The 16,285-nt window shown below is 42.1% G+C and overlaps 1 protein-coding gene across 7 annotated transcripts in view; it reads left to right on the top strand.

Moving 5' to 3' along the window:
• The first annotated feature begins 986 nt into the window (after nucleotides 1–986).
• The window catches only part of LOC115102440 (rap guanine nucleotide exchange factor 3-like), a 47,332-nt gene continuing 32,033 nt past the window's right edge, over nucleotides 987–16,285 (top strand). The window contains exons 1-2 of one of the 7 annotated variants that reach the window (XM_029622389.2): nucleotides 987–1,093; nucleotides 5,923–6,008. In XM_029622389.2, the coding sequence (XP_029478249.1) occupies nucleotides 1,075–1,093; nucleotides 5,923–6,008 (105 nt within the window). In that variant the 5' untranslated portion in view covers nucleotides 987–1,074. Of the gene's footprint in view, nucleotides 1,094–3,777; nucleotides 3,915–5,922; nucleotides 6,009–14,061; nucleotides 14,674–16,285 lie in introns of those variants that run through there. The other 6 variants (XM_029622388.2, XM_029622391.2, XM_029622387.2 and 3 more) reach the window with 6 other exon arrangements.

Genomic DNA, 16,285 nt, shown 5'->3' with positions numbered 1-16,285 from the left:
GAATGTAGGGTAGAAGGTAGGGTAGAAGGTAGGGTGGCAGGTAGGGTAGAATGTAGGGTAGATTGTAGGGTAGAAGGTAGGGTAGAATGTAGGGTAGAAGGTAGGGTAGAATGTAGTGTAGAAGGTAGGGTAGAAGGTAGGGTAGAAGGTAGGGTGGCAGGTAGGGTAGAATGTAGGGTAGAATGTAGGGTAGAAGGTAGGGTAGAAGGTAAGGTAGCAGGTAGAGTAGAAGGTAAGGTAGCAGGTAGAGTAGAAGGTAGGGTAGAAGTGTGGGAACAAGTGTAGAGCACCTCAAACTAAAACCAACAACAAACAACAAAATTCATATATGTTAAAGTGATAAAGTCTAGTGCGGAACTGGATTATAACTAGGATTATATAGCTGAGAGAGTAAAATCATTTTTTTAAATCCAAGTTGCAAACAGCAAGCAAACGAACAGTCATCTCTCGGCCTATTAATTGACTATTACAAGTAGGATCGAGACAGACATAGCTCATCTTTCCAGGTTGGTTATCATAGTGTGTACTCAACAGTCTTTCACAGAGGTAAACCACATCCTTGCTTTGCTTGACTGTTAGAATGCTGTAGAAGTGTAACATATTTTGGCTGCAGGGACACTGATTCATAGATGTTTCTTGCCCCTGACTCATCACTATGGCCTCCATTCCAATGCATCATATCCAGGTGAGTACTACTGTAGTAAAGAAATATATAATAATAATAATAATATTGTCAAGTACACAGGATAGGTGCAGTGAAATGGGTAGTAGCCTACTTTGGTGGTGTAGCAGAGTAGGGGGCCATTTTAGGACTGCCACAGTGTTGTCTACCTCCCCCTCTACCCGCCACTATGCTGACACCCCAAGCCCCTAGAGCACACTAGTCATATCCAATCAGACAGCCACAGGAAGCTGACACACACACACACACACACACACACACACACACACACAAAGCTCACAAACCCAAACTGTGATGCACCATCAGTTGTCATATCAAAAGAACAGGAGAGGAGAGTGAAAGAGAAAGACAGCTTTGGGCTCTCAGAACAGAACACGGAGGCAGAAACAAACATGGAAGAAGAGGTATCAGGTAAAAAGATTTTAGTCTGTTATCACACATGTTCAAATTACAGAAATATCATGAGCTTTGGGCAAAATAAGTAATCATTTGTACTCATTGTGGTAATTATCGAGGATAAGTTAGTTTGTTACTTTTTTTGATGGGGGCACAATGTACTCATAATACACTTAAGGATGAATTTGATATTGATGTACATTTATGTGATACCAAACCAAGATTAAGATTATCAGGAGCAGATGGCCCCAATATCCCCATGTGCTGCTTCTCAGACACGGGACTTTCAAAGGTTATCAGTTGTCTTTTAGAATGTGAAGGTGGACAACACCAATAAGCATTTCAGTGAGGTATAAGGAGAGACCCAAATGAAAGAGAGACAAAGGGATACCCATGAAACAGGTATCTATTAAACATGATAAACTGGGTGGTCTGAGCCATGAATGCTGATTGGCTGACAGACGTGGTAAATCAGACCGTATACCACGGATATGACAAAACATTTATTTTTACTGCCCTAATTTTAATATCAATAAGTCACCTCGGGGGTTGGTGAAATATGGCCAATATACCACGGCTAAGGGCTGTTCTTAGGCACGATGCATATACCACAGCCCCTTGGGCCTTATTGCTTAATTATAAACCGGGTAGTTTGGGTCCTGCATGCTGATTGGCTGAAACAGCATTTCAGTCATGTGTATACCAGACAACATACCATAGCCATGGCTCAAAAATACTTTACTGTTCTACTTATGTTGGTAACGAGTTTATTATAGCAATAGGGCTCCTCTGGGTTTGTGGTATATGGCCGTACCATGGCTAAAGGCTGTATCCAGGCACTCCGCTTAGGCTTATTGCATATATGCATAGTCACTTTAACCATATCTACATGTACATACTACTTCAATCAGCCTGACTAACCGGTGTCTGTATGTAGCCTCACTACTTTTATAGCCTTGCTACTGTATATAGCCTATCTTTTTACTGTTGTTTTTATTTCTTTACTTACCTATTGTTCACCAAATACCTTTGTTGCACTATTGGTTAGAGCCTGTAAGTAAGCATTTCACTGTAAGGTCTACTACACCTGTTGTATTCGGCGCACGTGACAATTAAACTTTGATTTGATTTGATATTGCTTAATTATAGTCATCTCTCACATTACATCTGTTTCTAACACCTTCTCTCCATTTCTTATCACTATCTACTTGTCGTTCTCTATGAGCGTAGGGTCGGGTGAATAAATACTCTGCCATCCTCTCCCTACTTGCTAACTGGCCTAGGGAGACAATAGGAAGGAAAGGGGGAGAGGGAGGGTGTGAACAGATAAATAAGCCTAAAACAGCAATACAATCGTACATACTATGTATGGTTCTGTAGGTACATGTTTCAAGGAAAAGGAAGAAGTCCCATGGTATAAACGTCTGGTGTTTTGCTCCCATGAGGTGCTTGTCCTCAAAAGTATTATACGTTTGTGTGTCTGTGCACATTTTAGAGACCGTTGTAACACTGACGCACAACAAAGACAGCATGCTAAGAGCACATTCCAAATGGGCGTAGATGCAGGAAATTCCACTCCCTTTCCCAGAGGAACTGCACACACACACACACACACACACACACACACACACACACACACACACACACACACACACACACACACACACACACACTTATCAATCTGATGAGCTGATGACAAGCTTGTTGTGGGGAAAGAACACCAGACCATGGGACTCTTTCTTTGTTAATTCAATCTGTAAATCAATGGTGATTAACAGTTTAGATACAGAAGAAAACAAATTCAGTATTCCTGAATTGAAATGAACAAATGAACCTGTAATAAATGTGCAAATTGAATAACAAATGAGCAAATAATGTGTCTCCCCTCAAATATTTGTATTTTTTTTAAATCACTTACTATAAATCCACATGTAGATATGATTTGAGAAAGGTGACTCAGACCGTAGTGTGAGGGTGTATTCACTAGGTGGCAGCATTAAATTCCCAAAATGGAAGAAATGGAAATGGAAGTCCAAATGTGGTAGGGGACATTTTGACAACATCCACAATGACTCAGACTGTGACTGGTGGTGAAGTGGAGGGAAGGGACACACATTAACCTCAGAGGATGACAATATTTATTAAGGCAGTGCTTGATGATGCTCGCTGGTTACTGTTTGGCCATCTCTTAGGGCCTATACTATACAAGGCCCAGCGAGCAGTTCTGAGCTCACAATGTTTACTGGCTTTTGTTTCAATGTGTTGCAATCATTTGTTTAAAAGATTGAATTATCGTTATGCCCTCAGTCCTAACACGTGGTTTGAGATCAGCTGTGGGTCATTAAATAGGCGTGATGTATTTTTACCACATCAACCGTGTATCAGTAAAAGCTTTGTAAGTAGGCCTAAACCAGTCAACCGAAACTGTTGAACTACCGAGTTGAAACATAACAAACATTTGCAGCCCTCATGACACTGGACTGTGCACTGTGCAGTCGCTCTGTGAGATGCTATCTGATGGAGTCTAGCAGTTAGCTACAGCATGTGTTATTCCTTATCGAACAAACTGACGTGTTGACATTCCCTGAGGAGGTCATACAAATGAAAACTGGATTCCTTCTTCGCTATGAGCATTCTTAAACTGGCATCTTGATGTCCCTGGAAGACAAAACACTAGAGCCTCACTCAGCCTTCCTTAGCTTGTTCTGTGTGTGTCTCTGCCAGAGACTCTACTTTTAGTTAATTTGTTTTTTTATGTTTGGGAATTTTCGATCTTCTCTAAGCAGGATCGCAGATAGACAAAACATTCTTCACAGTCCTCAGGAAGACATATTTGGTAAGAAATGGTTATTGCCTGCTTTTCAGGTGTATTGTTTTGGTCCGAACTACAGGGAGAGGTTTCTTAGCCCGCTTTGAAGGGTTGAGACATTTCACCTAGACTACCTACTGGTTTTTAATGGGTGCTATTTTAGGGTCAGATGTTTGTTGTACTAGGCAGCACACTGCGTTTTGTGACCACCCTAAATAACTTTCTCACCTACAGTCTAGGGAGAGGATGATGAGGAGAGGTGATATCAGAAAAATACAACAGAAAAATACTTTTGAAGAAAAACAACAGGTGTCTGGGTCGAGATAAAGAAGCCGAGACACCCTGAGATATTCAGCCTTTCAGATAAACTCTATCTCTTCTCAAGGTCCAGGGTATATCTCCTCAGTGGCTATATAGAATGACACAAGACAGAGTAGTAACTGAGGCAGCTTAGTAACTAGAAAGAGGCGGAGAGCATGAGCTGTGACACCATCAGTGGGGTCAGCCCAGGAAGGGCATCTCTCTGCTGGAACAATGGCTGGGATCTACTAACAAGCCTTATAATGTAACCATGTCACAGGTGAGAATCATGAAATGACCACATTACGTTGTGCTACTGTAGGTGGGAGAGAGCAAGAGTGCGTCTGAAATGGCATCCTATTTCCTGCATAGTGCCCTACTTTTGACCAGAGCCCTATGCCGGCCCTGGTCAAAAGTAGTGCACTGTATAAGGAATAGGGTGCCATTTAGGACGGAGACCAAGTCAAGGGTCTGTCCAGCCTGACATTATACTGATTTACACTACCGTTCGAAAGTTTGGGGTCACTTAGAAATGTCGTTGTTTTCCATGAAAACATACATGAGATTAGTTGCAAAATGAATAGGAAATATAGTCAAGACGTTGACAAGTTTATAAATAATGATATTTAATTGAAATAATAATTGTGTCCTTCAACCTCTGCTTTCGTCAAATAATTACAGCCTTGCAGACCTTTGTCATTCTAGTTGTCAATTTGTTGAGGTAATCTGAAGAGATTTCACTCCATAGTTCCAGAAGCACCTCCCACAAATTGGATTGGCTTGATGGGCACTTTCTACATACCAACGGTCAAGCTGCTCCCACAACAGCTCAATGGGGTTGAGATCCGGTGACTGTGCTGGCCTTTCCTCTGTCCAGTGTCTGTTTATTTTTTGCGTGTACTATTTAATGAAGCTGCAAAGTTGAGGACTTGTGAGGCGTCAGTTTCTCAAACTAGACACTCTAATGTACTTGTCCTCTTGCTCAGTTGTGCACCGGGGCCTCCCACTCCTCTTTCTATTCTGGTTAGAGACAGTTTGCGCTGTTTTGTGAAGGGAGTAGTACACAGTGTTGTACGAGATCTTCAGTTTCTTGGCAGTTTCTCGCATGGAATAGCCTTAATTTCTCAGAACAAGAATAGACTGACAAGTTTCAGAAGAAAGTTATTTGTTTCTGGCCATTTTGAGCCTGTAATCAAACCCACGAATGCTGATGCTCCAGATACTCAACTAGTCTAAAGAAGGCCAGTTTTATTGCTTCTTTAAATCAGAACAACAATTTTCAGCTGTGCTAACATAATTACAAAAGGGTTTTCTAATGATCAATTAGCCTTTTAAAATTCTAAACTTGGATTAGCTAACACAACATGCCATTGGAACACAGGAGTGATGGTTGCTGATAATGGGCCTCTGTACGCCTATGTAGATATTCCATTAAAGAATCAGCCGTTTCCAGTAACAATAGTCATTTACAACATTAACAATGTCTACACTGTATTTATGATCAATTTGAAGTTATTTATTAATGGACAAAAAAAAAAGAAGCTTTTCTTTCAAAAACAAGGAAATTGACCCCAAACTTTTGAACGGTACTGTACATCTCCTGAAACTGTCCCCCAGGCCAGGGCATGACAGAAAAACAGAACCAAACGTATTGTGTTTCCACAGAACATTACTAGAGGAAAATGTATAGGAAAATACATGAATTTGTTTTTCCTCGCTCTTCTCTTTCACTTAGCAACGGCTTCAGCCATGTTCTCCATGGATACCTTCTTCAAATCTATCTTGTTGCCGTCCAGACGGATAACACCAGACGAGGGGGAAGTAAGTTATCTCTTTATACATCAGGTCACCAAGACAACCACGAGTTCTCCTTCTTCATAATACAAACATGAACATATTTAAAAGAAGGATAGAGTGTTATCTGAATTGTGAGGAAAGAGTTGGAGTGTTGAATTCACTATAGCGAAATTTGCCACTTTTACAATCCAACTTTTTTGTTTGTTTAAATCAAGCATTAAATGTCCAGAAAGAAACAGGACTTGGATACACTGTAATGTTTTACAGACACTGTATGATGACATGCATATTTGAATACCATTACGCACTTAATAATTAGGCTACAGGTAATTCCGGTTCAACGGGTTGTGTGCTGGGTTTCAAGAAAGGTCTGTGAAACCCACATGACTAATCACATCAGACTTTGAAATAGTTCATAAGACTTCATAGCAGAGTTGTTCTATGTTTATTTATTTTTTTATTTATTTTTTCACCTTTATTTAACCAGGTAGGCTTGTTGAGAACAAGTTCTCATTTGCAACTGCGACCTGGCCAAGATAAAGCATAGCAGTGTGAACAGACAACACAGAGTTACACATGGAGTAAACAATTAACAAGTCAATAACACAGTAGAAAAAATATGGGCAGTCTATATACAATGTGTGCAAAAGGCATGAGGAGATAGGCAAATAATACAATTTTGCAGATTAACACTGGAGTGATAAATGATCAGATGGTCATGTACAGGTAGAGATATTGGTGTGCAAAAGAGCAGAAAAGTAATTTATTTTTTATTTTTAAACAGTATAAAAACAGTATGGGAATGAGGTAGGTGAAAATGGGTGGGCTATTTACCAATAGACTATGTACAGCTGCAGCGATCAGCTGCTCAGATAGCTGATGTTTGAAGTTGGTGAGGGAGATAAAAGTCTCCAACTTCAGCGATTTTTGCAGTTCGTTCCAGTCACAGGCAGCAGAGTACTGGAACGAAAGGCGGCCAAATGAGGTGTTGGCTTTAGGGATGATCAGTGAGATACACCTGCTGGAGCGCGTGCTACGGATGGGTGTTGCCATCGTGACCAGTGAACTGAGATAAGGCGGAGCTTTACCTAGCATGGACTTGTAGATGACCTGGAGCCAGTGGGTCTGGCGACGAATATGTAGCGAGGGCCAGCCGACTAGAGCATACAAGTCGCAGTGGTGGGTGGTATAAGGTGCTTTGGTGACAAAACGGATGGCACTGTGATAGACTGCATCCAGTTTGCTGAGTAGAGTGTTGGAAGCCATTTTGTAGATGACATCGCCGAAGTCGAGGATCGGTAGGATAGTCAGTTTTACTAGGGTAAGCTTGGCGGCGTGGGTGAAGGAGGCTTTGTTGCGGAATAGAAAGCCGACTCTTGATTTGATTTTCGATTGGAGATGTTTGATGTGAGTCTGGAAGGAGAGTTTGCAGTCTAGCCAGACACCTAGGTACTTATAGATGTCCACATATTCAAGGTCGGAACCATCCAGGGTGGTGATGCTAGTCGGGCATGCGGGTGCAGGCAGCGATCGGTTGAAAAGCATGCATTTGGTTTTACTCGCGTTTAAGAGCAGTTGGAGGCCACGGAAGGAGTGCTGTATGGCATTGAAGCTCGTTTGGAGGTTAGATAGCACAGTGTCCAATGACGGGCCGAAAGTATATAGAATGGTGTCGTCTGCGTAGAGGTGGATCAGGGAATCGCCCGCAGCAAGAGCAACATCATTGATATATACAGAGAAAAGAGTCGGCCCGAGAATTGAACCCTGTGGCACCCCATAGAGACTGCCAGAGGACCGGACAGCATGCCCTCCGATTTGACACACTGAACTCTGTCTGCAAAGTAATTGGTGAACCAGGCAAGGCAGTCATCCGAGAAACCGAGGCTATTGAGTCTGCCGATAAGAATATGGTGATTGACAGAGTCGAAAGCCTTGGCGAGGTCGATGAAGACGGCTGCACAGTACTGTCTTTTATCGATGGCGGTTATGATATCGTTTAGTACCTTGAGCGTGGCTGAGGTGCACCCGTGACCGGCTCGGAAACCAGATTGCACAGCGGAGAAGGTACGGTGGGATTCGAGATGGTCAGTGACCTGTTTGTTGACTTGGCTTTCGAAGACCTTAGATAGGCAGGGCAGGATGGATATAGGTCTATAGCAGTTTGGGTCCAGGGTGTCTCCCCCTTTGAAGAGGGGATGACTGCGGCAGCTTTCAATCCTTGGGGATCTCAGACGATATGAAAGAGAGGTTGAACAGGCTGGTAATAGGGGTTGCGACAATGGCGGCAGATAGTTTCAGAAATAGAGGGTCCAGATTGTCAGGCCCAGCTGATTTGTACGGGTCTAGGTTTTGCAGCTCTTTCAGAACATCTGCTATCTGGATTTGGGTAAAGGAGAACCTGGAGAGGCTTGGGCGAGGGGCTGCGAGGGGGGCGGAGCTGTTGGCCGAGGTTGGAGTAGCCAGGCGGAAGGCATGGCCAGCCGTTGAGAAGTGCTTATTGAAGCTTTCGATAATCGTGGATTTATCGGTGGAGACCGTGTTACCTAGCCTCAGTGCAGTGGGCAGCTGGGAGGAGGTGCTCTTGTTCTCCATGGACTTCACAGTGTCCCAGAACTTTTTGGAGTTGGAGCTACAAGATGCAAACTTCTGCCTGAAGAAGCTGGCCTTAGCTTTCCTGACTGACTGTGTGTATTGGTTATAGGGTGTATAGGGGGAGAATCACTCTTGCTGTCCGTCCTGTAACTATGTCATGCCTCCCCTGTTGTTTTTGTCTGTCCCTGGCCTGAGGCAGTTAATCTGTCTGTGTCCACGTGTCTGTGGCCTACTGCATGGTTAGACAGACAGCTGGGGCCACTCTGATAAGTGTCCACACACCCCAATCCTACACACACACGCAGGCAGACAGACACGCCGACATGCAGACACACACACACACAGAAAGGGGGAGAGAGAGATTGAGAGAGAGAGAGAGAGAGAGAGAGAGAGAGAGAGAGAGAGAGACAGAGACAGAGACAGAGACAGAGAGACAGAGACAGAGACAGAGACAAAGACAGAGACAGAGAGAGAGAGAGAGACTTTGCCAAAGCAAATTTACTCATGTCAAAAATAACCCATAAATCAGTAGGAAACTACCACTATACACACACAAAAAAATGGGTTCCTCAATGGTTCATTGGGAAGGTGATGGATACTGACCCAAATAACCCTTTGAGCCCTTCAATGGTTCTTTGCAGTTAAAAAATATATATATTTCCTCTTTTAGCGATAATTCAAATGTAGGGCCGGTGGGTCATTCTAATATTTTGGGACGTGGTTTTCTCACAGCTCTTTTAGTGATAACTAAAATGTAGGGCCGGTGGGTCATTCTAATATTTTGGGACGTGGTTTTCTCACAGCTCTTTTAGTGATAACTAAAATGTAGGGCCGGTGGGTCATTCTAATATTTTGGGACGTGGTTTTCTCACAGCTCTTTTAGTGATAACTAGAAAGTAGGGCCGGTGGGTCATTCTAATATTTTGGGACCTGGTTTTCTCACAGCTCTTTTAGTGCAACCGGGAGTCATTCCAGTTGGTCTAATCTGTTGTGTTATGCCTTTAGATGTTACATATGACTATGGTCAGTGAAGGTGTCTTGTGAGAATGATTAATTAAGTCAGTAGTACTCAATTCTCTCCTCAGGAATCACCAGACGTACCAAAGCTAGCATTCCTGATAAAACTTGTTCATAAAAACAATAATAAAACCAATGGAATTATAACCACTTAATATGGCTATTAAACCAGAGTAAGAAACACTGTATGGTTCTAAAAAGAACCTTTGTAGAACCATTCATTTTTTTCTATAATATAGCTCCGAAAAGGGTTCACTGTAAGACGTTTCTGTAATTTCAACAGTGAAATACGGTAGAATGCACAGTAAAATACCTTCAGTGTACCTTCATTGTATACCTTCATAACTAATTATGGTGCATTGTGGGAAGATGTTGTGGGCGAGGAAAGAGTTTCGGGCTCAAGAACATATTTTAAGGTGTGCCTTGTAAGAGGCTATATTTGTTGCACCCGTGAGAGGAAATGCTTTACCCTCACAGAATATAAACTCAGCTACAACATCCCTTTTTCAGGACCCTGTCTTTCAAATATAATTCGAAAAATCCAAATAACTTCACAGATCTTACATTTACATTACATTTAAGTCATTTAGCAGACGCTCTTATCCAGAGCGACTTACAAATTGGTGCATTCACCTTATGACATCCAGTGGAGCAGCCACTTTACAATAGTGCATCTAAATCTTTTAAGGGGGGGGAGGGGGTGAGAAGGATTACTTTATCCTATCCTAGGTATTCCTTAAAGAGGGTTAAAACACAGTTTTCCGTGCTTGTTCAATGAACCATAAACAATTAATGAACATGTACCTGTGGAACGGTCGTTAAGACACTAACAGACGCTTACAGACGGTAGGCGATTAAGGTCACAGTTAGGAAAATGTAGGACACTAAAGAGGCCTTTTTACTGACTCTGAAAAACACAAAAAAAAATAGGCCCAGGGTCCCTGCTCATCTGCGTGAATGTGCCTTAGGCATTCTGCAAGGAGGCATGAGGACTACAGATGTGGCCAGGGCAATAAATTCCCATGTCCGTATTGTAAGACGCCTAAGATAGAGCTACAGGGAGACAGGACGTACAGCTGATCATCCACGCAGGGGCGTGTAACATGTGTAACAACACCTGCACAGGATCGGTAAATCCGAAAATCACCCCTAAGGGACAGGTATAGGATGGCAACAACAACTGCCCAAATTACACCAGGAACGCACAATCCCTCCATCAGTGCTCAGACTGTCCGCAATTGGCTGAGAGAGGCTGGACTGAGGGCTTGTATGCCTGTTGTAAGGCAGGTCCTCACCAGACATCCCCAGCAACAACGTCGTCTATGGGCACAAACCCACCGTCGCTGGACCAGACAGAACTGGCAAAAAGTGCTCTTCACCGACGAGTCACAGTTTTGTCTCACCAGGAGTGATGGTCAGATTCGCGTTTATTGTGGAAGGAATGAACATTACACCGAGGCCTGTACTCTGGAGCGGGATCAATTTGGAGGTGGATGATCAGTCATGGTATGGGGTGCTGTGTCACAGCATCATCAAACTGAGCTTGTTGTCATTGCAGGCAATCTCAACGCTGTGCGTTACTGGGAAGACATCCTCCTCCCTCATGTGGTACCCTTCCTACAGGCTCATCCTGACATGACCCTCCAGCATGACAATGCTCGTTCTGTGCGTGATTTCCTGCAATACAGGAATGTCAGTGTTCTGCCATGGCCAGCGAAGAACCCGGATCTCAATCCCATTGAGCACATCTGGGACCTGTTGGAACGGAGGGTGAGGGCTAGGGCCATTCCCCCCAGAAATGTCAGGGAACTTGGAGGGGCCTTGGTGGAAGAGTGGGGTAACATCTCACAGCAATAACTAGCAAATCTGGTGCAGTCCATGAGGAGGAGATGCACTGCAGTACTTAATGCAGCTGGTGGCCACACCAGATACTGACTGTTACTTTTTATTTTGACTCCCCCTTTGTTCAGGGACACATTATTCCATTTCTGTTAGTCACATGTCTGTGGAACTTCTTGTTCTGTTCATACAAATATTTACACGTTAAGTTTGCTGAAAATAAACGCAGTTGACAGTGCGAGGACGTTTCTTTTTTTGCTGAGTTTAGTAATATACTGTATTTTAGGAATTCTATAAACCTTATTCTGAAAATATACAGTAATTTGCAGGCCAATTGCTGCCAGTAATTTACTGTAAATCAGTTCCATACTGCATTTTTGTAGTGCCAAAAACCTTTGCAAATCTAGTGGGTATGTGGTATTGTTGTTTCTGATTAACATATTTTGAGGTGTGTCTTGTAAGAGGCTATATTTGTTTCACCCGCTGTATGAATTTAACAGATATGTGGCAGTGGCTCCCTAACAATTGAATGTCTATAGAGGACAGATCAGAGTGACAGGAAGGTTTACACCTGTGTTGAGTGGCTAGCCATGTCCTTTTGGTCTGTTTTTGCCCTCTAGTCACTGTTACTGTAGAAGCCTTTGTTAAGGCCTAAATTGCAAGTGATATAAAACACCAAATAGCAGTTGACATTCTGTAATATAGAATTACTTATTCATTATTAGCAACTTCGTAAAAGTTTTTCAATACAATTCAACGATAAAGTGCTGTTTTGCTGTATATTTAATGCAGCGTACTGTAAATTATAGTGCATTGTGGAAAAATGTTCTGAGAGGGGAAGAATTTCAGGTGTGCCCTGTACTATATTTGTTGCACACGTTCGTGAGAGCCCTGTACCAATTTAAGTGATATGTGGTAGTAGTAGTTCTCAACCAATTAAATGTCTATAGGGGACAAATGAGAGTGAAAGAGGGTCCTAAAACCATTAATGGTTGACTATTTAATCATGTGCATTTGATCTGTTTTTCCCTGCAATCACGACCAGTTTTGAAGCCTTTGTTAAGGCCCCAAGAAGGGAAAGTGATATAAAACACCTAGTATTCATTAATATTCTGTAATATACAAATGCCTAGCAGCCAACCTGCATCCCTTGTAATTACAGTAAAATACTATAAAAATAACTTTCTTACATTTTATTAGTCATTACTTTGACGTTATAGTAATTTAGAGGAAGCAGATATCAAGGTACGGTGAATATCTCAGTAAGGTATTGTCACTATCAGAGCTATATCATAAGATACCTTGTTGTAATTACAATTATTTTGAAGACCAGTGTATCCCCAGGAGGCTGAAGAAATTTGTCTTGGCCCCTAAGACCCTCAGAAACTTTTACAGATGGACAATTTAGATCATCTTGTTGGGCTGTATCGTCGCCTGGTATGGAAACTGCACTGCCTGCAACCACAGGGCTCTCCAGAAGGTGGTATGGTCTGCCCAACGCATCACCGGGGGCATACTGCCTAACCTCCAGGACAACTACAGCATCCGATGTCACAGGAAGACCGAAAATGTGAAAATGAAAACTTGCAAAGAGCATTGGGTAATATGGGTAATTACAGTAATATGCTGTAATTTGTACTGTAAATTAGATTACAGTAACTGACCTGGTACTGTAAATTAGATTTTGGTAACATTTGTGGTACCGTAAAATGGATTACAGTGGGTGTACTGTAAATTAAATTACAGTAACTTACTGGCCAATTGCTGCCAGTAAGTTACTGCAAATTTTACAGGAGATGTTTTAGTGTTGTAACCTTAGCAGAACCCTTTTTTCTATTATATAGAACCTTAGGATAGGGTTATTTTTAGCACCATAGAGGTTCCATTTAGAACCTTTTGAGCATGACTCTTTATAAAACCTTAAAAAAAGGTTCCACACAGCACTAAAAAGGGTTCCGCTATGGTAGCAAGCCAAATAACCCTTATTTGGCACTATATAGAACCATTTGTTTTTAGTATGTACCTCTACCCCTAATCAAAAGTGTTTTTGCACCATTAACTCCTGATGTACAGGTGCTGCTATCTGGACAGGATCATTTTGTAGCCTGCCCACAGTACTGGCCTGGAACATTATGAACACTTATATTTGATATACTTATCGTTGACTCAATCTCATCTACCAAACTCAGGCGAAATACAGAGTGCTGGAGCTGTTGGACCCCCGACTCAACATATTGTGGTGTGTTTTGGAATCAGATAGGCCTGACCTACAAAATGTTAGAAAAAATAGATATATTTGTGACACATCCAACTGGGCACACATGTCAGTTCAACGTCTAGTTTAGATTTACATTTGGTTGTCAACTAACGTGAATTCAATGTGAAATCAACCCAAATGTTCATCCTGTAATTGGATTTTGGTTCAAAGTTGGGTGAAAAAAAGACGAAATTCCGTTAAATATATGCATTTTTGCAAATCCCACAAAGTTTTCGGCGTTAATACAATGTCATGTCATCACATTGTTTTGGTTGAAATGACTTGGAAACAGACAGCGTTGATTCAACTACATAGTTGTTGTCCCGTGGGATAGGCCTACAGAAGTAGGATATACAAAAAGTTTAGAACAGCCATTGGAATGACTCCCAACTGAAATGTCATCGCAACTGAATGTTGGGAACACGAACAAGAAACAGGCAATTTGCTGCAGTGAATAAGAGAATCAGATCCTTCTGAAAAGGCTGCCGATTTTAATGACTCCGAAATCACTTGACAAGCAGCGGGGACTCATTTGAGAGCAAGTGTGCTTACGCAAAGCTACAATCATGCGCCTGTGCTGAGATAGAGCTGAGGCTGATTGAAAGTGGGTTGGAGTCTCGGTCGAGCAGAGGCAGCAGCCAGAAACGTCGTGCGAGGTGGCAGTGACAGCCGGGTTGAGTTTTGATGTAGGCACAGTAGCCTAACAGTCAGGTTGGAAACTTGGCTTTAGTGACACAAGAGCAACATGTGGCGATTCAACTGGTCGTGCAATGTCCACTGTCGGTATGCTATGTTGTTGTAATGTGGGTCCGGTCTTTGTAACGGGTAGACAGACATGCTTGGTGCTCCCGTCTTCGACATGCGTAACCGTGAAAGTTGTTTTGTTTGACTTGAAAAAATATGCATCTGTTCCGGAGTTACAATTATCGAATATTCCCGGATCATTATTCTGGGGAAACATCGACCATTCGAGGCATCAGTTGGGTATGTGATTATTCATGCCTATAATAGCATACCTTTATTTTTTATTTGATTAACCTCTATTTAACTAGGCAAGTCAGTTAAGAACAAATTCTTATTTACAATGACGGCCTACAAAACCTACAGTTGCACAGGCTAATAGTATACTCATCGTGTAATGATGATAATCATCATCACTAGGCTACTTATCCTCATCATTATCTGTAACATCATTATTTTTTTGTCCTTGCCTTGTGCTTATTGTTTAGCTTTGAGATGGTTTGATGATGATCTGACGATGGTGATGGTGATTAATAATGATGATGATGATAATGAGTGCTCACGGGTCATAATATAATTCTTCATAAAAACAACTTTTCTTCAGAAAGTAAAGTAATGCTCTTGGCTGAAAATATTCTCAAAATAGTCACATCCATGGCAGTTTGAGACAGCAGCAAAAATAGGCCTTCAATAAATGATATAGCCCAATCACGTGGACGTGTTTTGAGAGTGAGGTAGAAATGAAGCACCACAGTACTTGATCAAAAGGTAATGTAGTGGGAGGTAGAACATTCTCTACAGAAAGTCTGCCTTGTGGCTGCACGCTTGTCACCGTCATGCTCTGTCTCTCTGCCTTCCGCACACACTGCACACTTCACCAATCAGTTACTATAGGCACTACAAGAGGAGGGAAGACGGGTCACACTTGAAAACACTGCAACACTTCAGCATAGAAGTTTACGTCATCGTATGTGATTGTGCCACTGCATGGTGAGATGTGTGGGTGGTGTTTCACTGCAGAGGTGTAGAGTGAATGGGGCTGTGGAGTCAGACAATGTGTTGATGGAAGAAGTGTGTGGGGGGGGGGGGCTCACCACATCCACAGGCACAGTCTGTGTGTGTCCCCGAAACAAAAGCAGCTTCCTGCGTTGCATGTGAGAATGTGGAGAAGGTTCAGACTGACACAGGGACTACTAGTCTTGGGTGTGGGGCAGAGGAGAGGAAGCTAGTGGAGACCCAGACAGTTTTTTACATTTTTTTATTACTCTTGTTATTTATAGTGCATTGTTTATTGTTCACCTTGACCCCCATTCGGTTTACATGGTAGACAAGAATGTCTATTTTCCCCCAGCCACAGGAAGATTCCGAATAGTGCTCCTCGTGAAAGATCTAAATTTGGCTTTTGACTTTGTTATTGAATTGCTCAGGATTATACAAATCTAGAGTTATTAACCTACAGACGTTGTGATTAGCTGAATCTGTGATGACCTGACTATAAAAAGGCATAGGTCTTATATATGATCAATAACAGCTTAACAAGCAAAGGTGTCGCCTGTCAGTGGACAGTCCATAAAAAAAATATAAAAAATAAACATATATTTGGCAATGTCTATGGAGTAGCCGTAACATATTACTGTAGGTAGGACGTCAATGGAAATATTACTTAATAGCCTGATCTTGTGTTCACGAGTAACAACTGGATTGGCTGAGAACCCAAAAATTAAGATGGTTTAGGAAAGCTTCTAAATATCATATGCATAGTGAGTTTGTTTATTTGTTTATGTGTATATTGTTCTTCCTCAAGTAGCCTATAGTTGATTCATTAGGACACCCTATGGTGATGATGTTTTAGTCT

The sequence above is a fragment of the Oncorhynchus nerka genome, linkage group LG20 (genome assembly GCF_034236695.1).
Source record: "Oncorhynchus nerka isolate Pitt River linkage group LG20, Oner_Uvic_2.0, whole genome shotgun sequence".
In the NCBI taxonomy this organism is placed as follows: domain Eukaryota; kingdom Metazoa; phylum Chordata; class Actinopteri; order Salmoniformes; family Salmonidae; genus Oncorhynchus; species Oncorhynchus nerka.
This window is presented reverse-complemented; position numbering and strand designations above follow the sequence as displayed.